Genomic DNA, 23,176 nt, shown 5'->3' on the forward strand with positions numbered 1-23,176 from the left:
GAGGGGCCGGAGAGATAGCATGGAGGTAAGGCGTTTGCCTTTCATGTAGAAGGTCATTGGTTCAAATCCCGGCGTCCTATATGGTTCCCCGTGCCTGCCAGGAGCAATTTCTGAGCATGGAGCCAGGAGTAACCCCTGAGCACTGCTGGGTGTGACCCAAAAACCACAAAAAAAAAATAAATAAATAAAACTATAAATGAAATAAATTAAAACACAGTTTTCTGGTCTAGGGAGATGCTCTAGGGCTGAAGTGCATCCTTTTCATAGGAGAGCCTGGGGTTTATCTCCAGGCACTATACAGTCCCCTGAGCATAGCTGGGTATGGCACAAAAAAAAAAAAAAAGCCAAAACAAACATATAAATCCAATTTTCTATCCACAGGAAGGAAAAAAGTAATATAAACACTTGGGATTCTAACTTGCAGCATACCTTTGTTTCTGGCTAAAACAACAGAGCAGGAAGTCAGGAAACCTTTAGGTCCTTAAAGGGTCTCATAAAAAATCAAACAGTGCATGCTCAGAGGAGACAAATGTCTTCCTCCAGTGGACCATGGAGAAATCAGGAGGAATCAGTAATAGGGAACCAGGGTAGATCTCAGCAACACTGTCAATTAAACAGCCTGGGAAACATAGAAGCACCTTGGAAACCAGAGTACCATAGGTAAGTTAAACTGGTGAGCATAATAAAAGCCACATAAGCATTCAAAGAAAATGAAAGATGTACCTTCCAATAGAGCATTAAATTTTTCCCATCAGCACTCCTCTCTCTCCACGTATCTGGTCCCTTTAAAGGAACTAGGAAAGAGATTTAAAAGTTAGTGTCAGAGATGTCAGTAGACAGTAGTTCCTGAAATCCTTATTTCTAGGTATTTGAAAGTTTCAAGCAAAGTTTGAAGCAGTTCAGGGAATTCCACTTGAGAAGGAGAAAGACAAGGGAGAAAGGAGGAGAAAAAGAGAGAGAAGGAGAGGAGGGAAGGAGGGGGAGAGAATGGGAGAGGAAGATGGAGAGAGGAGAGAGAGAAGAGAAAGAGATTGAGCTCTCTGAGGACTGAAGGGATGGAATCGCTGCCTGCCCTTAATAAATCCACCAGGGCTGACCATAGTCTCTGGCAGCAGCTCCTGACAGGCCAGGGCCCTACCCACTGCAGCCCCTTATCTCCTGTGCCTGGAACTCCCCTCTAGGAATCACCAGGCTTGCTTCCTCATAGCCCCAGAGTTTTTGCCCAGCCACAGGATTTTAAAAGGGCAATCCTCCACCCCACCCAGAGCCCAGTCTTCATTCCTGAGCCTTGACTTTACAGGTCTGTCTTTTTTCTGTGACACTCATACTATATATACCATATTCTTCGCTCTATAAGACACAGCTGACCATAAGATGCACATAGTTTTTAGATGAGGAAAACAAGAGACTTCAGTAGATGGCAGCTGGGAACAACCAGCCTGCGAGGCTGAAGTATATTTACAATACGTCAGTCCACAGTAGGTTAAACACATTTACCTAACTTTTTATTTTAGATTAGAACATTTAAAAAAAAACACTTTTTAAATATTTTTCATTAATATAAAAAATAAAAGTCCCCTGCACTCAGGCTTTAGATTCAGGTGGCATTTGCTCCATTAGAGGCAGAGACATTTACCCCCATCTTTTTTTTTTTTGGGGGGGGGGGGAGAAAAGTGTGTTTTATAGTACGAAAAATACAGCATGTGTGTATGTATGCTCCACCACTGTGGCAGCTCCTCAGGCTTATAGACCATAAATGTTTCACTTCTAATCCTATGAACTCCAAGAGCAAGAACTGCCCTTCCATTCACTGCATGCTCCTGATAGAACTGTTCCTTATATAGGGAACGTACTTACTCACCCAGAAGTATTTAAGTGAATTAATGCCTACATTTAAATGAAGTATAAATAAAACAATTTCCTCCCAGCCACAAAAGTTTACCACCTGCAGTTAAGAGTTGGTGTCATATCAATCTCTAAAATGCCTCCTCATACACCTGAGTTCGTAGCCTATTACCCATGAGCCTATCATACTGAGTCACGGACTCAGTGTTGGCCAGAGACCAAAAAAGAGATGGAGAGACAAAAACGGGCTTAACATCTATAATTTTTGGTTGTGCTAATGGTTAATATTTGTAAATAAATTTTATTTTTTATCACATATGCAGTATTTTTGCTGAATTAGTCCTAAAAATTCTAACTATATAATGTCTTTTTGTTTTAGTTTTTTTCTTTAGGGGGTCCCACCATGTTCCTTCTTTTCTTTTTCCTCACTTCCTTTCTTTCCCTGCAGTGTTCAGGATGGACCTTCCTCCCTCCTTTCCCTATAATGCTCAGGACTTATTCCTCAACAGGAATGTTTATGATGCTAGAGTTGAACTCAGGTCAGACACATGCAAGACAGAGGCTTATCCACAACAGTCCCAGGATTTCCTTATTTTTTTTCCCTGGGAATACTTAAGAGCAGAGCATCAGGCTCAGGCTACACTTGCGACCTTAAAATGTACAGGCTACACTCCCGACCTTTAAGCACTCCTCTAGCTCATTCTTGCAGGGATCATACAGGGACTTTGCTGAGAAAGGCAGCAGCAACAGCAGCAGGCTTTGAACCATGACCTGGTACTAACCACTGAATCCCCTTCCAGGTTCAAAGTCTTCATTCTTTCATTTTACGCTGTATCAGATTAATCATTTTGCCTTTTGAAATTGTCATACTCAGAAAATAGGACCAATACCTGTTTTATCTACTTTGATTTAAGCCTTACTACAGAAACTAAAATTCACCTATTTCTTTTTCTTCCCTCTTAACTTCTTCTTCTTTTTTTTTTTTTTTTTTTTTTGGTTTTTTGGCCACACCTGGTGACACTCGTTACTCCTGGCTATGGGCTCAGAAATCACTCCTGGCAGGCACAGGAGACCGTATGAGATGCCAGGTATTAAACATGGGTCCGTCATAGGTTGGCCACAAACAAGGCAAATGGCCTACCACTGTGCTATTGTTCTGACCCCTAAAATTCACTTATTTCTGAAGGCTAGATTGCTCCCAACAAATTCTCTCTTACTAGCTGTTTTAAATGAAAGACAATCCAGATTATTAAAACTTCGAGAAAAGAAAAGTATGACAAGATTCACCCTATAATTTACCTCAAGCCAAAGAAGGAATTTCAAGTTTGGTTTCCTGGGCCTAATTTTAAAATTGCTGTAGCCATGCCATAGTTGAAACAAGCCAGTCCTTTGATAACCAGGCCAAAGTCTTTTCCATATTGTCACAAAACTTTAAAAACCATCATTTAAAATGCCTAGATAATCTGGGATTAAGGCTCTTTCCTTGCAAGGCTGACCTGGGTTCAATCCCTGGCAATCCATAGATAGTCCCACAAGCACCACCAGGAGACACTCCTGAGCACAGAGCTAATAGGAAGTCCAAAGCTCTAAGCATGAACCAGAACTGCACCCCTCCTCCTCCCATAAACAAAATTTAAAAACAAGCCTACGTAATAGTTTATCCAGTTACACAATGTAAGTACTGTTCTTTGTAACTTCGGTGACATTTTCTTTTTTGGAAAAAAATGTTAAATTCCAGGATTTATAATAATAACTAAACATGTATTTATTGAAACTTACTGGCTTCTGTGGTTGAAAAGTGTACTTCATTGCTCCAACTGCTCCATTTCCAGAAAGGCTCAGTAAAACAACGAATCCGAAAAGTATAACTGGTATATGGATTTAACTTGTCCACAACAATGAAATAATATGAGTTATCTACTCCCTTGATTGTGACATTCCTCTGTTAGAAACAGATATGTATATATTTATATTTACATAATTAGATGCAATGTCATAGGTGTATGAATACACATATACATGACAATTTTTGATATGAAAGCTTTCCAGTTTGTAGTATAAAGTGATTAAACATCTACAACTGCTTCTTTATAACCCCAAACAGTTCCTCCAATACATCTTTAATATTTTACATCAATGCAGAGTCAGTTATATTAAATCATGCTGTCATATAAAAGCACATACAAACTTTAAAGATAAAATAAATTATGAGGAGGTGATATAATTTTGATACTCATTCAGTGACTAATAGTTAAACACTTAAATTTTGACAGCAACTAGTAATTTGAAATGGTCTAAACAATTATAAGACTTTTAGAGGTGAATATTGTCTTACACTTGTTTCATTCACATGCTTATCTTTTTTTTTTTGTTTTGTTTTTGTTTCTGAACCACATTCAACAGTGGTCAGGGGTTACTCCTGGCTTTGTGCTCAGAAATCAATCCAGGAAGACTCCGGGGACCATATGGGATACCAGGATTAAACCTGGGTCAGCCACATACAAGGCAAATGCCATACCCGCTGTGCTATCTCTCTGACCTCATTGCTTGTTTATCTTAATGGTCTCCCTGTTGGTGGTTGAACACGCAATCATCACCAGGGCCTTATCCAGCAGCACTGGGGAGAAGCAATTTGCAATGCTGGGATCCAGCACAGAGTCAGGCTTGCATGTTCAAGGGCTATCTTCTATTCCTTTGAGCTATCTTCCTGAGCTCACTTAAAGTTTAAAAAAAAAAAAACAACTAAACAATCTTTCTCTATGAGTATGGTACTCAACATGTAGAACATTCAACTGATAACTAAACTACATACATAGAATTGAAGCAATTTTAAGAATGCTTTTGATTTGTGCTCCACACCCTTAGGCATTACTCCTGGCAGGGATTAGGAGACTATATGGATGCTGGGGATCAAATTTGGGTTGGCAGGACAAGAAAATACTTTACTGACTATAATATTTGTATTAATCTGGTCCATAAATGAAGCAATTTAAAACAAATTCAACTATTTGCAAACCTCAATAAAATCTAAGAGGCTAGGGAGATAGTACAGAGGTTAAAGTTCAGGCCTTACTGTGGCTGACCCTGGTTTGATCCTCAGCATTAAATGATCTCCAGAGCATCAATGGTTGCAGGTAGGCTGGGTAATTCCAGCAACCCAATGTCTGAGTAGCATTGCATCCTTGAGCTTTTGCATTGAACACCTACCTAGTTGGCAGAAAGTCTCCAGAATTGGCTTCAGAGTTCCCCAACCACCCTGTGGGAGACCAACCTAAAGAGTGGTGAGTTTGGGGCCGGAGAGATGGCACAGTGGTAGGGTGTTTGCCATGCAAGCAGCTGACCAAGGACAAATGGTAGTTCAAATCCCGGCATCCCATATGGTCCCCGGTGCCTGCCAGGAGTGATTTCTTAGCACAAAGCCAGAAGTAACCCCTGAGTGCCACAGGGTGTGACCCCAAAACAAAACAAAAAAGAGTGGTGAGTTTAGGTAGAGAAATAACTACACTGACAACTATCATCACAATGGTAGTGAGTGAGAGAAATAAAATGTCTGTCTCAAATATAAGCAGGGGGTGGGGCAGAAGGGAGATGGGGGCATTGGTGATAGGAAGGTTGCACTGGTGAAGGGGGGGTGTCCTTTTAATATAACTGAAACCCAACTACAAACGTATTTGTAATCATGGTGCTTAAAGATATTAATTAAAAACAAAACAAACAAAAAAACCAATAAAGAACATAGTTGAACTTCTGATCACTTAATACAAATACAAAGCAGGTCAGTGGGCTCGCTTCAGCAACACATATACTAAAATTGGAACAAAGTGGGTCAGTTTTCTCAAGAAGACCAGGGTATGTGATGAAAATGTGCCCTGGATCCCACACCCCACAAGAAAATCTCAAAAGACAATGGGGAAACCTATATTTCCTTTATAAGTTTAAGACCTATATAATACTACCTTTTAACCTATTTATCCCCAAATGTAAGGTAGTCTCCTGCATCACTTTGTTCCCTTACTTTTTTAACTCATTAAAAAAATTTTTTTTTCTATATATATTTTGGTCTTGTTTCTGTTTTCTTCTCTTCCTTAACTTCACCCTTTTGGTTCTGCTTGGTACAAAAACCTACGATAAAAAGTCATGCTTGGGATAATAGCTCAGGTCAAAACCAGGGAACAGAGAGGATGGAGCCTGACACTCCCATCCCCAAATGCACCATTTCTTCCTGCAAAGGAATACTACAAAAGGGGGAATTTTACATATAGAAACAAGCTCTTATCTACTATAGATAAGAACTCATACTTTTTTACAATATAGGGGCGCCTCCCACCTTGAACATAATGTCATGTGGATCCAAATTAGACTCCAGGTGATTAGACAATGACCATCCAACCCAGAACCCTGGATTCCAGACATAGAATGACACAGTTTTCCGCAACAGCTCCAGGAACCAAACTCACTCTGGGACATTACTAATACCGCTCTGACACCAAATATGAGCCAGTTTTGACATGGTATCCTGACAATGAGAAAATGGCAACAACTTGAATTAAGATCAGGTTGTCTTACATCACCATCTAACGATAGGATGAAGTCAGAAGACGTGTCATTCTTTGATATGTGCAAAAGCCAAGATCGTTATCTACAAAAGACTGACTGTGACAACCATGACTGGACAGAACTTATCCTGGGACCAATAAAAAAGCCCTAGTCTAGCCTTTGGTCTACAACCTGTACAACAACCAAGATCTCTAATTCCAGAGGTCTGACTGAGACAACTGCAACTGAACAGGTCTTCTGGAAACATAATGAAAGACTCTATCCTAGGCTTCATCCTAGGATCAGTGCAAAAACCAAGACTACCAACTACAGAAGACTGATTAAAACAACAGTGAAGGAACAGAACTTCTAGAACCGTAAAGAAAGACTTCATCATAGGCTCCATTCTTTGACCTGTGCAGATACCAAGATTTCTAGATACACAGGTCTGATTTTAAGATTCATGATGGAACAGAAGTTTTCCATACTCTACAGAAGGACCTAGGGGAGAGTAAATGAACATGTATGGAATCTGTAGTTATTCCCATGACAGTATACTTCAAGGGCGGAGAAACCTGTATCTCTTAGGCCAAGGGAATTCCCTATCTAATTTCCCCAATATTTACTGTGCCTATGCAGAAAGAAAAAAAAAAGAAGCAGCACAAAATAATTTTGGGGGGGTTGTTATTGTTGTTGCTGTTGTTGTTTTCATTTTGTGTGTTTTGTTTTGTTTTTATTTCAGGACTGTGGTTATTGTGTGGTGGTAGTCTTTATTGCTGTGATACTTTTTGGATTTTTTGTTTGATTTTTCTTTTTGTATTGTTGTGTTTTTCTTCCTATTTCCCTTTCTTCTCTCAAATCAATATTTATAGCCTCTAGAAGGACTCCACCCATTTTTTGCTTGTTTGATTTTTACCCCATTTTATTATTTTTTTCTTTTTTCTTTCCTTCAAACAGAACCACATAACTTGAACCATCTTGTTTCACCTCTCAAATCAAAGGGGAATAATGGAGGGTACCAAGACCAAACAGTTGTATGATCACTAAATAGTAATAAAAATGATAGAACTTAAACACCAAAACCTAAGCCAATGACAACAGAATCGATACCCTATCTACAACAAGCTAGACACAGAAGGGACCACTTATACTAGCAGCTGAGGGGTAAGGGAGGGGGATATGGGATGCATGCTGGGAACAGGGGTGGAGGGAGGACAACTTTGGTGGTGGGAATTCCCCTGATTCAATGTCAATATATACCTAAAATGTTACTATGAAAGATTTGTAATCCACTTTGGTCAAAATAAAAATTATTATTAAAAAAAGAGTGGGTCAGATTTCACATTTGACTAATTTTCTAGAAATCAACAGTAAATTTCCAAATGAATGCTTAAATAAAATATCATTTATTTGAATTGTATAAGGTTATATTATAAAAGCAAGCCTATTTAAAAAAATGTAAGAAAAGCCATGTTCTGACTCATAATGACCAATTATTCCTTGTTCCTATTCTGCACTCAGCATTTTTAAAAATCCCTTCATATCTTTGGTGTTGATTAGTTCATTAACCATTGCTAAAGGTTATAGTCCAAGCCATTCATTCATGCACAAATATACAAAGTGCTAGCCTCATGCAGTACATCAGCAGACCTGGAAATACTTTGAGTTGTAAAAGCTGCCCTTATTTTCCATATTATCAAGCATTATAATTGTGTTCAGCATCAAATATTATGCTGCCATTATACTCATGTAGATAGAAGGTCTTGGTTCTTCATAAAGCTATATAATAACCTAAGTTATTTATTACAATTAATTTAATTAAATGCATTACAAGCATTTTAATTATTAAATGAATTAAAATTATTTAACATTATTTTAATTAAAATTATATTAAAATTACTCAACAGTTATCAACTAAAACAATTGATAACAGTTTTATCAAAGATAACATCAAATTTCTAAAAGAACTTTACTCACCAATTCTTTTGCTGAATTTTTTTCATTGATTTCATATTGACAAAAAAAATTAATCTTTGCAAAATTGCCCGCTAAATCCCAGGAAATTACAGCAACTGTTGAATGAATATCCTCCACTTTGAGTGAAGTAGGTGTACGGGGACAAACTGTAAATAGAAATTTTTAAAGATGAATTACTGTAAAGACTATTTTCTATGAAAAAAAAAAGTGATTGCAGAGGGGCCAAGGATCCTTGGCACCTACTGATTCCAATCACTGCTGGGAGTGAGTCTGAATAGAGCCAGGATCAACTTCCATCCCTCTATGGACCACTGGGTGGTGTTTTGGATTTGTTATTTATTCTGAAGTAACAGAATAAATAAGTCATTTCCTAATATGTCCAATAAAGATCAAGCAAGAAAAGAAGAGAGGAACTTTGATATGGTGTTATCAAAAATAATTTTTAAAGAATACACAGGCCATACTTTCACTGATAATACCATGTCCACATTTTTCAGAACTGACCAAGTCAAAGGTTCTTATTCGTGTTAGATTCACTAAATGACAGTACTATCACAGTAACTTACTTGGGAGACAACTAACAAGAAATAACACAATATTACAAAGATATAATGAGCAAAATTTAATTATATGGCATAGATTTAACTAACAAAGAAATTTTTAGTGCACTAATGATAGGGTAAGTCTATGGTTCTTCATAAAGCTACATAATAACCTAAGATTCAGATTCAGATTAGGCAAAATGACAGTTGATAAGAATTCTGGTTTGGGGGCTTGGCAAGAACAACTGTACCTTAAAGCCATTGTGCACTGGTTCTAGTGCGTATGCTAATGTAAGTGATGGGAAAGAATTATCAACAAGAAAAGAACAAAATAATTTGTTGAAACACAACTCACATGGATTTCAAGGGCTTTAGCCTAGAGATAAAATTCCTTTTCAAATAAATCACTAAACATTGTATACTTGCACACATCCTATCTGTTCTATCACGTTCTATCTGTGATGCATGATCTGTTCTATCATGTTCTCAAGATGACCAAAGATCACACCTTATTATGGGCAGGGATGTGAGCCCTGGAAAAGAGAGGCTGCAACAGAAAGTAATAAAAAAGGTCCTTGGTTGTGACTGCATATTTGTGTCTCTGTTCTGGATTGGGGTCAGCTGCCTGGTTTAAACATAATGCTACAGTTGGATGCTGCCATCTGCGAAAATCTTTGAGAGAGTCAAAAGACTTGATGACCACCAGAAAGTTTTAAAAATTTTTCCAGGAAGGAAAAACTATTAGAGTTATGTTTAGTTTCTATCTAAACAAGCAATTAAGATTTTATTTTAATCAAGTAAAATGGTAAAATTTACAGAGTCTAAAATAAACTCACAAGATTTGTATCAACTACTAAGAAATTACAAAAACCATTAAGCCTAGGGGTCAGAGAGATAGCATAGTGGTAGGGCATTTGCCCTGGATGTGGCCAAACTGGGATGGATCTGGGTTCAATCCCTGGCATCCAATATGATCACCTGACCCTGTCAGGAGTGATTTCTGAGCCCAGAGCTAGGAGTAACCTTTGAGCATAGCCGGTGTTACCAAAACAAACCCCCAAAACAAACAAAAAAACCATTATGCCTAGATGTATGTTTCATTAGTCTTGAGATCATCCTAAAGTTATTTTACTTTATTATTATTATTATTATTATTATTATATTTTTAGCTTTTGGTTCACACCTGAAGTGCTCAGGGATTACTGCTTAATCTGCACTCAGGAATTACTTGTGGTGGTGTTTGGGGGATGACCAACGTGGATGCCAGAGATTAAACCTGGGTTGAGCAGGTACAAAGCAAACACTCTTAACTGCTATACTACTGCTGCAGCATCTCTAAAGTTACCTACCTTTCAGGCATTGGTATATGCACTGGTTTCTTACCTTTTTCAGTTATATTAATTAAAATTGTTGATTCTGATTGACCAAGATCATTTTTAGCATCCAGAGTAAAATTAAATATTTCTTGACCAGGAGGCGCTCGAAAGAATATCTGATAGGTTTCATTTATGGAATAATCATTTCTTTTATAAATAGCATATTGTCCTGAAAAGCTGTGAATTACAAGAGCAATAAAAAATATGAAAGTCATTTTAGAATGGCAAGAAAAGAATGAATATGTTTCTAATAAGCTTTATTTAAAATAAGTGTATACTTTTAGGCTTAGACTTCTAATAATGAACTACTACATACAAGCAAGAAAATGTATGAAATTTTAAAAATAGAAGAAAATAATCTATTTAAAGGCCACTAATCACAAACAGTTTCTGTCCTTATTTAAAAGTTCCTTTTCAAAGCTCTTTTTTTTTAGGGGAGAGGGTGGGGGTGGGGGCCACACCCAGTGGTGCTCAGGGGTAAATCCTGGCTCTGTGCTCAGAAATCGCTCCTGGCAGGCAGGGGAACCATATGGGATGCCAGGATTTGAACCACCGTCCATCCTGGATCAGCTGCATGCAAGTCAAATGCCCTATCTCTCTGGCCCCAACAGTTTTTATTTTAAAGGACACAAGAAATAAAGACTTTATAATACATTTAAAATTATAGTATGGGGCTAGAGAGATAGTACAGCAGTATGGCCTTGCATGTGGCCAACACAGAAAGGACCCCGGTTCAATTCCTGGTATCCCATATGGTCTCCTAAGCCTGTCAGGAGCTATTTCTGAGTACAGAGCCAGGAGTAATCCCTGGTCGCTGCTGGGTGTGACCCAAAAACTAAAAATAAATAAATGAATGAATAAATAAATAAAATTAAAGTATGGAAAGATAATATAATGGGTAGGGCACTTGCCTTATAAGTGGCCAATCAGGTTCAATTCCTAGCAACCCAAAAGGGTCCCCTGACCCCATCAGGAGTAATCACAGAGCACAAAACCAGAAATAAGCCCAAAGCACCACTGGATGTAACTGCAAAACTAACTAAATAAAACTTTAGTAGAATCAAATTTCAACATTACTGTACAAAACATCTAGTCCACATTATAAAAGTGAAAGGACCTTTCTTTCCCTGCATCATCTGACATCCATCAGTGTCTCTCATGCTGAGTAACCCTGACAGAGTTTCTGCTGGCCTTTACCTTTCCAATAAAGTGTAATTAGTATCACGTGGGCCCGCCAATGACGTTGGTTTTCCTGGATTCCAAGTACATATAATGTCTCTTAAATCATGTGTTTCACAAACAAGTTTTTGGGGAATATCAGGTGGATCTAATAGGAGAAAGAGAAAAGGTAGTTACTTATAGTTATGTGTATATACTCTGAAAACATACTTCATAAATATTGAAGTTAATATATTAATATATTTTCCTTTAAAGTTAGACTCATTTATGGTTTGTGTTTTACTGTTTGAATAATAAAATCACACTTTTTTCTAGCCTGTTTTTCCATTAAAGTTCAATGCATATTAGAAATGATGAATTAAATATGTGGAAGAAAGAGGGGCTGGAGAGAAAGTACAGAGGGTAGGGCATTTGCCTTGCATGCAGACATTCTGGATTCAGTTCCTGGAAGTCCATATGTTCCCCCAAGTGCCCAAGTACTGCCTGAGTGCAGTGTGAAGAGTAAGTCCAAAGCAACACTAGGTGTGGCCCAAAACAAAACAAAAAGTAAATTAAAAGATATATGGGAGAATGAATATTAGGAGCACTAGGAAACTCCCCCTGAAGATACCAACTATCATTTCCACTTAAATCCTATTTCAGTCTAATCTAACAAATCTCCCCAAGAAACCTATGTCTAAGATGTAAGAAAAACCTATAGGTTAAATGTTTTATTATTTATCATCTATATGTTGTAAGTTAAAAAGTATATAAATTGGGGCCAGAGCAAGTGGTGCAAGCGGTAGGGCATTTGCCTTCCATGCACTAACCGAGGACGGAACACAGTTTGATCCACTGGTGTCCCATATGGTCCCCAAGCCAGGAGTGATTTCTGAGCACATAGCCAGGAGTAACCTGAGTGTCACCGGGTATGGCCCAAAAAAACAAAAAATAAAATATATAAATCATATGAAAGTCAATACTGGGGGGCTCTTGTGTCCAATTATCAGCACTGCAAAAAACAATGGAAATAAATATTGCACGTTTCAAAGTTCTTGATAAATAACAAGAACAACTATTCACAAATCAACTGCTGATGCATTCTGTACCTCCTTATGTTCAATTTTTTTCCTATTCTTTACTGAAACTGCTTTTTCTTATTTCTAGGAGTAAGGCCAAGATAAAAGAAAGAAACAAACAAACCTTTGTGTACTTTTATGTGTGCAAAACTTTTGAAATAATAATGTTATAATCAGACACTAAATATATTTCTTGAATATAGCTCAGAATAATGCTTAGTTAAGCATTTACAGAAATAGGTACTCTTTACTATTCTTTTTACTCATATTTATCATCCCTTGAGGTTCTTTTTTTTTTTTTTTTTTTTTTTTTGCTTGCTGCTCTTTTTTCTTGTGGTGGTGAGGATTGAACCCAAGAACTCACATATGAGGACTCTTCTATTGAGCTCCATCTAAACCCTTGAAAGTATGCTAAAAAATACTTTTAAAAAAATTTTATAATATTTTTATTTTTGAAAATCTAAAATTTAAAGACGTCCTTATGTTATCAACCAAGATATAGAAAACTTCACATTTCTTCCCAAGAGAAAAGCATTATATTATTTCAGATATTCTTAGGTAATATTAATAATGGATTAAAGAAACATTTAACCACTTGACACTGACATTTTGAAAAGTTGTTCTAAATCTACATCCAAACTATCAGTCACTGTAACAAGATAAAAATGATGAGCATATTTTGATAATTATTTTAGGGGTTAACAACTCGTGTGATGACAAACTTAAAGTAACAGGAGCCGGTCTGAGAAAGTGAAAGACTGAAAGAGAAAATGAGAGGTCAATTTCTGAAAAATAATAGACTGATTTTCTTTCCAAAGAAATTGACTTATAAAAGAATCAGCTAAAACTAAATAAAAGCTAACTATAACTTAACTCATTATATATTTATATACTGGCAAATAGAAAAATGTGATTTGCAAAACAATGCCTTTTTTTGTTTGTTTGTCTTTTGGGGTCACACCCGGCAGTGCTCAGGAGTTACTCCTGGCTCTGTTTCAGAAGTCACTCCTAGAAGGCACGAGGGACCTTATGGGATACCAGGATTCAAACCACTGTCCATCATGGTTTGGCTTGCGTGCAAGGCAAATGTCCTACTGCTGTGCTATCTCTCCGATCCCAACAAAGTCATTTCTTATTAGCACTGAAAACATCATTTAGGGATAAACTGACCAAAAAGTATTAAAGACCTCAAATCACTAAGGTAGATCAGGGCAAATCTAAATAAAATGGACCTTTATGCTATGTTCATCGACAGTTTGGAAAACTCAATGCTGTAAGAATAGCCTCCTGAGCTATTAGATTTAATGTAATGCCAAGGAAAATCCCAGCAGGGTTTTCTAAGTATCAAAGTGTGTATGTATGGAAAATTGACAGCTTGATTCTAAAATCCTTTCCAAGGAAAGGTAGTGAGAGAGAATAAATGAATCTTAAACCACACCAAGATTGTTAGAAACTGAGTGCAAGTTTCTAACATGCTCCCTCTGAAAGAAAATGTTCCAGCTACTTGTGAGTCAATACTAAACAAGAACAGTTCAACCCCAAAGCTACAAATGACAGATAAAATAAGAATTACAGTTGGTGAAATGGTGAAACAGAGAAAGTGATGGGAATAATGAAAATAATAAACACAGCCAACTTTGCCGCACCTACCACTTGCTCTCAATATAGTCTGCATAAGTATCTGTAAGGGATATTCCAAGTTATCCAGTAAAATTCTATGAGGCAAGAAAATATCCTTTTCTGGAATTTCTAACACTCAAACATGTAAATGTAACCCCTCTGACTTGAATTACAAAATGCATTAACTGAGAAGGCAGAAAAGGAGAGCAAAGTTATAGCCATCAAGTTAAGCAGTGCTTCTATTCCTGGTTTACTGTACAGGTAGCTGATCACCAGCAGGATATAATTCATCCTCATTTCTAGAAAACTGAACAAAAACGACCTGAGAGCTACTGATCCAGGGTAAAACTAAGAAGAAAAAGGCTTAATGAAGATTCCTAAGCAATCAGAATCCAAAACCCACTTTACAACCATTTTTCACTTAGTCCTTAGACCGAACTAGAGACGTGTTGCTCAGAATGCAGAGGCAGAGGCACCAGTGCATCACAGAGTCTAGGCAAGAGAGTAAGATCAGTAAGGAAATCCGGGGTGCCTGGCATCGCCATGGAGTACATATGCACTACCACTACTTCTGGAATAGTGGAATTTCTGAAAGAAAGGACAGCAAAGATACCTACAGAGCACAGTGAGTGAGTGATTCCCTGTTCTAAATACCCTCTTTCTTCTAAAACATATCATCTTAAAAGTCAGAAAGAATGTATATGTTATTGAAAGGTTTTGTGTTGGATTATTAAATCTTTTTTATTTAAATTTTATTTTTTAGTTTTCTGGCCACATCTGGCAGTGCTCGGGGCTCACTTATGGCTCTGCATTTAGAGTTCACTCACTTCTAGAGGGCTTGGGACTACAGAGGGTGCCAGAGATAAAATAGGAATTGAGAATGTGCGAGAAAAACACACTACCCACTGTATTGCTGTTCCAGCCCCATAAATCCTCCTTAATTTAGGAATTTAGAAAAGGCAAGTTGAAGATGTTAGTTTAAAACAAATAACTCCTAAACACTAATTACAAAATACAGCATTACTAAATCCCTTGGTTCAACAAAGCTGCTAAGAATTTAAACTAATTTAGTAGCCAAATATTTCAAATATTATTTAAAAACCTACATGTTATACAGATTCAGAAAATATAGATCAGTTTAGAACTCATCTTAAACGAGCAAAATAAAATCTGGTACGTCCTTATGTCATATAGACTAAAGAATAAGAAAAGAAAGATAAAAACCATCACCACAAAGCTATTAAGGCATTCTGAGATGATAGAAGCAGATGAACAGAAACTCTTTTCTTAATTTTGTATACTTACATCCTGCAAAAATAACTGTCCCGTACATGTCATAGTCTGTCTCAAAAACCACGTTGGTTCCACCACTATTTGAAGCAGAAAAATTATGAATCTCGACGGCAACATTTTCCCCATCAAGATGGATAAGAGGACATTTTATTGAGCCATACAGGGCTAATATCACTTTATCCCGGGTAACACAACAAATTGTGATATCTGATCCAGCAAGTATTACTTTATCCAGCGGAAAGACCTTAGGAGTGAGAGAAACAGGAGATCCTAGGGGGAGGGAGGGGAATGAGAATTAGTTTAATAGATACTTAGAATTTTTTTTGCTTTGTTTTTTAAAACCATGACATAACCCAGTGTAGCAGAAAATATACTGACAGGTGCTTGGAGATAACAGTAGATTAAGGCATGTTCTCAAGCAAAAGATGTGAGGGTGTTGTATGTGTGCATATAAACTATCTAGTTGGTTTATTTAGGATGAAGGAATCATAGGAAGCTGAAGAAATCATAGGTCAAGGTTTAACATCTCAGAAGTTTATAATTCAAATTAAATGAGAATTATAATCAAATGTGAAAAATCCACACTGGAAAAAAATCATTCATTAAATAATCATATACCTTTGCAATGATTCTATGCATTTAGGACAAGCTACTTGTTTATTTCCCACCTGGCTAATTTATGTTTAAATACACTGCATTCTCAAAAATTTTTTTTGAATTTTTATTTTCTGCAAGGACAAGCTACATTTGTTTTCCCAAAGAGCCAATCTTTACCTATTTATTTATTATTATTTTTGTTTTTTGGGTCACACCCAGCAGTGCTTAGTGGTTACTCCTAGCTCCACGCTCAGAAATCACTCCTGGCAGGCTCGGGGGTCCATATGGGACACTGGGATTCTAACCAATGACTTTCTGCGTGAAAGGCAAACGCCTTACCTCCATATCTCTCTGGCCCCTACCTATTTAATCCATGGCTAGATGGCATCTACCTGCACCATCAATCCACTAAAAGGATTGTCTCTGTGGCCTAACTACTAAATCAGTGGCTTCAATCTATTTGAAGTTCCACAGTATCTAAAATGTTGCCTAAAGTCTTCCTTCTCAAATTCCCTTCTTCCTAAGTAATTGTGAACCTGCCGGCTGATGTTTTCTTTGCAGGCTTCTCTTTCTGGCATCCCTACCCTTAGATACACAAAATTCTCCAGGATGTGGTTGTGGTCCCATTCCACTTCACCCCAATTAAGTGAACATCCAGGATCAGAAGAGAATAATCACACCAATTATATGTTGATGATTTTCAAAGCAAACCCATTTCCAAAGTATATGAGGAAGTGTATAAACACTTTATGCTCACCATACTGAAATATGTAGTATTTATATCTCCTTCTAATTTGTTCATATATACTTGTCTTACACGGCATCATTTGCAAATACCCAAACTATGTCCCCAATGACTCAAAATTTTTGACATCAAAATGCAAAGTAATGAATCCTAATTCTGACTCCTTAGTTTTTTCACATTTCACATCATTCCTAAATCCAAGGGCACAGTTTTCACCTTCATTGGCTAAACTGCAGTAATACTATCTTTATATACCTGCTTCCAGACCTCCCTTCCTGACCCCTTTTTCCCTATTATCACTAGAGTGCATTATCTATAATGTCCATCAGTCTTTTTTAAAGTACTGTATTTTTTTGGCCAACAATTTCCAAGGGTGTCTCTCTCACTACCAAAATTTACCTACATATGATTTATGTTTAGTGCAGTAATAGTTTTGTACATTTATATTCCCATGTATAAAATGGGAATTTTTTCCTACAACAATTCTGCCGCTTATGGAGGTCTGTTTTATGAGTGAGAAATTGAGAATACATATATAAAGTTTATCTCCTTACCACCTACATATATATTTTTTAATATTCTTCCATGTTTAGATACAGCTTTCAAGAAATTCTTTAACAATACCAATTCCTGGCTTGCTCTTCAAACCTCTGTTCTCCCTCTAACATGTCCCTCCCTTGTTTGACTCAACTGCTTGGTTTTTTTTTACTCTGGAGAAACTCACATTCTTTCAGAACACAAACTTCCTCTTTTTGTCTACTCTTACTTCTTTCTTAAGTAAGTTTCAACACAAACTCTCCTGCCTCAACATTTCACCTCCTCCTGAAACTCTTTTGTGTAAGTTAAATGCAAAGAATTCAGAATGCATATATGCTAGGTTAGGACTGTCTTTCTTTCCCTATTAGGAGCAATTCCTTACTGCAGCCTGAGTCCATGGCTCCCAGAGAAATCATGTAGTGGGGATCTCCTGACACACAGAACAAGTAGACATGAAGAGCAGCTTGATAACTGCCTTAAGATTTTGCAGGAGAGGGGCAGAGCAATAGCACAGCGGTAGGGCATTGGCCTTGCATGCGGCTGACCTAGGATGAGCCTGGGTTCGATCCCCGGCATCCCACATGGTCCCCCATGCCAGGAACGATTTCTGAGCGCATAGCCAGTGACACCCTGAGTGTCACTGGGTGTGGCCCCTCAAAAATAAACAAAAAAGACTTTAGTGGGACATGAGTGTCCATGATATGTGGTGCTTGTAGTTCACATGCCAGTCCTGCTCCAACCCAGGCATTTCCCATAACATCCTTAGATGAGGCGGGTGGAGCAGAGAGGTGGGAGAACACTTTTCTAGAATCTACCTCCCTCACATCCACTCTGCCAAACCACTGGTGATGAAAATAGATGAAGAAATGTTTAGAAAGTGCTTAAAAAGTAAAAGAACAGTAAGTATACATTCACCCTATTAAAAATCTCATTAAAATAATGAATAAAAAATAACACAAATTCCTCTGGTGGAAGGTGGTAGGTGTTGTGTGTATAGAAATAAACATTTCTATGGGATTATTATGTTACTGATCCTACCCTGATTGGTGATTGTGCCCTACCCTAGGGTGTGACCTAGCATTCTGCTCCCACCCTAGGGTGGTACCTGATTCGATGTATAAAAGCAAGGGTCTGTGGAAGGCAGGGGCTTTTTTCTGGGGCTGATTCTGGGGCTTTTGGCTTCAGCCTGATCCTTGGAATAAAGCTGTTGTCTTCAGAAGCCTGACTGCCTGTTAGCTTTCTACCCGCCGTATACACCTCAGAACCGCGGGCTGAACAGGGTGGCAGACGCATGCTTCGAGCTGGAGGAGAAAGACCTCATCCTCCATCCCTCCATCAGTGAACTCCATCAAGGACTGTTTTGCAACAGTAGGGAGTAATGAAATAGACTAGAAGACGTGTTAAGTACAGTGATAGAGAGACAAAAATGCAACAGAAGACAGTAATGGAGAACTTCAGGCACTTTGTGGTTATGAGGTGGAGCAATGATATACCTCAAAATCACACATTTTTTGTTCTGCCTTTGTTTGGAGGCCACATCTGGCAATGCTTAGAGATTACTTCTGGTTCTGCACACAGGAGTAACTCCTGGGAGTGCACAAGTGACCATATGGGATGTGTAGGATAAAACCAGGGTCAGTCGCATGTGAAGTTAATATCCACTCACTGTACTATCACTCCAGCCCCAGACCCATAAATGTTAACATTATTGATACCATGTTATCTAAACTAGAATGATGATACTTTTTAAAGGTTTAATCAAAAAGACATCCAGACTCCTGAGGCCTATCTCGGACCTAATGAATCAAAATCTTCTGGGATGGTACAAATTGCCATGCAAGATCTCCAAGTCACCCTTGGATAGCTAAGTAGGTTTCAGAGAAAGGTTTAAAAAATAAAAAGATCACTTTGAAGCAAGAATCTTAAATACACTTGAGATTAAAATTTGTTTTGAGGGGCCGGAGCGGTGCTGCAAGCCGTAGGGCGTTTGCTTTGCAAGCACTAACCTAGGTTGGACCATGGTTCGATCCCTTGGCGTCCCATACGGTCCCCAAGCTAGGAGCAATTTCTGAGCGCATAGCCAGGAGTAACCCCTAAGTGTTACCAGGTGGGACTCCCCCTCCCCCCAAAGTGTTTTGAATTCGAGATTACCGGGAATGTTCTTCAAAGGGCTCCAGGCACTCCACTTTTTGTGACCAGAGAAATGAGGAACGTCAATGTACCACCGAATTCCCACATAATGAGAGACACACTGGAAGGGCATGTCTGAGGTCCAGTTCCAGTGATGAACTGTCTCTGTCCCACCACTCAGAGTTGTGTTGAGGGTTACCTAAAAAATTGAACACAAGCACAAAATGTTATTTCCAAGAAGTGATTTTATCATGCTTTCCTTGAAGGCTGAGGACATAGTTCGAATGGCAGAGCATATGATTTGCATGAATGTCACCCTGAGTTACATGCAGGTGGATGGGACTGGCCTTCTCTAGATGGTCCTTCCATGAGAGCACTGTTGATAAAGACCCTAAGTACCATTACCACAACCAAAAATGCATAATAACCTTCAGACATGCACTAGAAAAGTAAGTTGAAGGTTTGTCCCTTTGAAAAACTACCTTAGTTTTCTATAAGGCAAAACAGAAGAATAACATGCATGCCACTAACCCAGGCTTGATCACCAGCATCCCACAGCAACATCAAGAGAGATTCCTAAACATAGAGCCAGGAGTAAAGCTTGCACAGCCATGTATGGTACCAAACCCCAAAACAAAACAATGGGTTTCCAGCAGAAGAACAGAAAAATAAAACTACACGAATAAACAATATGACAATGCCATCAAAACACTGGGAAAGTTTCCAACCAAAATTTTAAGGCTCAACTAAACTATGGACCATTAGTGCAGAATAATGGTACTTTCAGAATTGTGTTTCAATCATTACAACCTAGGACTCTTTACACTCCCACCAACAAAGCATGAGAATAGCAATTGGTCTGCATCTTGTCAATAATAGAAGTCTCTGATATTTCATTGGCAACCAATTAAAGATTTTCAAGATAAAATAATTCTGCAGGTCAATGATCATAGCCAGCCAAGACTAGTTACAATAAGCAATAAAAGATTAGAATAATGCCTCTGGGGCTAAGATATAGTAAAGTAGTTAAGTTTTTTGTTTGTTTGTTGTTTTGTTTTTGTTTTGGGGCCACACCCTTGATGCTCAGGGGTTGCTCCTGGCTTGGAGAGACCATATGGGACGCCGGGGGATCGAACTGCGGTCCATCCTAGGCTAGTGCTTGCAGGGCAGATGCCTTACCTCTAGCGCCACCGTTCTGGCCCTAACAGTTAAGTCCCTGATTCCTAGCACCATATGGTCCCAAAGCATCACTGGTACAGCCCCAAAAGCCCTGACCACTGTCAGCTGAGGTTTTGGAGGCCCTCAAGCATAGTTTAAGTTGACCAGGTACCCAAGTACAGAAGAACCTGAGCAGTATTGCATCCTTAAGTCCTTACATTAAACAGTCAGGTGAGACTCTGGGCATTCCTGAGCACTGCTTGGAAGGTCCTTGCCCCACAAAAATAAAGAATACACTTCTAAAAAATGAGGAAGTAGAAAGAAGAAAAGGAATTCAGATAACAGAGGACTTTTTACTAGATGAATGAGAAAGGAATCCCCTGGATGAGGAAAGCTCTTTGGATAATAGCTTCCTAACATCTGTGAAGACACTGAGGTTTGTTTCAACAAGGTAATGGCTATGCCAAGTGCACTTTCTTCAAACCTACGTTTGGCTGAGAGCTTCTGACACATCTCTGACCTAAAAATCCCCAGCAGGGAAGGCAGAGCAATAGTACAGCAGGTAGGGCACTTGCCTTGCACACAGCTGACCCAGGTTCAATACTGAGTACTGTCGATGGTTCCCAGAGCACTGTCAGAAGTGAACATTGAGCTCAGAACCAGAAGTGACTCTCAGATCATCAATATAAAATAATTCCTGGTTGTTTACCATACTCTATACTATACAGATTCTATTGTATCTTTGTCAGTCCTTATATTAATGGGCTAGAAAATCAGGAGCCCCATACAAGAGATTCAAATAAAGAAAAACTGATAAAATATCCATTCTGGTGGAAATTTAAGATTCAATTAATCAGACCAGAGTGATGGCGCAGTAGTAGGGTGTTTGCCTTGCACACAGCTGACCCAGAACGAACCTAGGCTAGATCCCCAGCATCCCATATGGTCCCCCGAGCCAGGAGCAATTTCTGAGCACATAGCCAGGAGTAACCTGCTGATCGCCACCTGGTATGGCCTCCCAAAAAAGATTCAATTAATCAAGAAGACAAATGTGAAAAAGCAAAAGAATGTAAGTTGCACCAAAAATGGAAAAGAAAAACATATACATATACTATGTGTTCCTCTGTGGGGAGTGTTTAAAAATAGGCCTAACATAAACAACAAATATTGGTCTATAAAAAAATGTTATAGCTCTCATCTCCTACCAGTCAAACGTAGGTTTGCAGAGTGTACTTTGTAGAGCCATCACCTTTTTAAGAAAATATGTATACTGATGTGTTACAATTAAATATATGAGATAAAAAGAGAGGGAGGAGATGAGAGAAGACTAAATTCTCATATCCATCTGTGGAAGACAAAAAAAGCATTTCTCAAGCAGGAGAAAGAAAAAGAAAACAAAAATGAGGCACATAAGCTAACCCTTGAAAAATGGACACGGGCTGGATTGATAATATAGTGGGTACGGTATTTTCCTTACAAGCGCCAGCCCAGGATCAATCCCTGGCATTCCATATGGTCTCTGTGCTCAGCAGGAAAAATTCCTGAGCACAGAGCCAGAAGTAACCCTTGAGTACTGCCAGGTGTGCCCCCCCCCAAAAAAAAAGCAAGAGAGAGAGAGAATAAAAGCAACAGCTATGAAACTTTCAGGCATCACACAACCCCCTATTCTGTGCTGTAAACAGCTCCAAATACTGTGACTGAGGCCCTTAGTGAAAACTGTAGATCCTACATGATAACCAAATGTGATAACCAAAACATTAAATCAATCATTCATTGATTGGCTACCTACATAGTCACTAAGTCTAGTCAGAGCTCAAGGACTAAGCAGGAGAAACTGAGAAAGACATTACTTGAAATATTCTGTGAATAGCATTCTTCTTTCCATTTTTAGCTTAATTTATACAGACCCCAGTTGATTAAAATTTCCCAATTTTTTGCTTCAGCTATAGAATTCATTTTTTTGATGCTAGTTTCTTTTTCATAGAGAAGCAATTAGAAACCAAAAGAAATAATCTTTCTTATAACCTCTGCTTCTGTCTTAGGAAGATTTTTTCCCCCCCAAGGACTAAAATGTCCTGCTCAGAGAAAAACTATTTTTCTATTGTTAAGTGCTCTTTATTTTAAATCTGATGTTAAACTGATATACATTATATTAAGTTTTAGGTACACAAAATGATGATTTAATATTTGTGTATGTTACAAAGATTTAAACAGTAAGCCAATGTTTACTATGGCTAAATATCTTTCAAGACATTTATGCTTATAATGTTACAGAATGAGAAAAATAGAGTAAGTTACATAAAACTGTATTTATATACTTTTATTTCATTTGTATAAATGTATATATACATATATATGTACATATATGCATATATGTGTATGTAAACATATACACACAAGGGAGAACATATGAAGATAAACTTTACTGAGTGGCTTATGCTATATATGTCCTCCTTTAAATTTCGAAAACCTTCTCTAATGGTTACACATAATTTGAATACTTACATGATTCCTGGGTTACAATGTATAGTTTTAATGACTTCTGAAAGAATATGTGATCCACTTCCTTAATACCACAAGGTT

At 38.0% G+C, this 23,176-nt stretch overlaps 1 protein-coding gene across 1 annotated transcript in view; it reads right to left on the reverse strand.

Moving 5' to 3' along the window:
• Window positions 1-23,176, reverse strand: part of LIFR (LIF receptor subunit alpha) — a 55,246-nt gene that overhangs the window by 20,619 nt on the left and 11,451 nt on the right. The window contains exons 5-11 of the mRNA XM_049767674.1: window positions 19,457-19,634; window positions 15,439-15,696; window positions 11,474-11,603; window positions 10,284-10,453; window positions 8,359-8,504; window positions 3,625-3,787; window positions 724-794 (exon numbers count right to left, since the gene is read on the reverse strand). Of these exons, the coding sequence (XP_049623631.1) occupies window positions 724-794; window positions 3,625-3,787; window positions 8,359-8,504; window positions 10,284-10,453; window positions 11,474-11,603; window positions 15,439-15,696; window positions 19,457-19,634 (1,116 nt within the window). The remainder of the gene's footprint in view (window positions 1-723; window positions 795-3,624; window positions 3,788-8,358; window positions 8,505-10,283; window positions 10,454-11,473; window positions 11,604-15,438; window positions 15,697-19,456; window positions 19,635-23,176) is intronic.

The sequence above is a fragment of the Suncus etruscus genome, chromosome 2 (genome assembly GCF_024139225.1).
Source record: "Suncus etruscus isolate mSunEtr1 chromosome 2, mSunEtr1.pri.cur, whole genome shotgun sequence".
NCBI classification, from domain to species: domain Eukaryota; kingdom Metazoa; phylum Chordata; class Mammalia; order Eulipotyphla; family Soricidae; genus Suncus; species Suncus etruscus.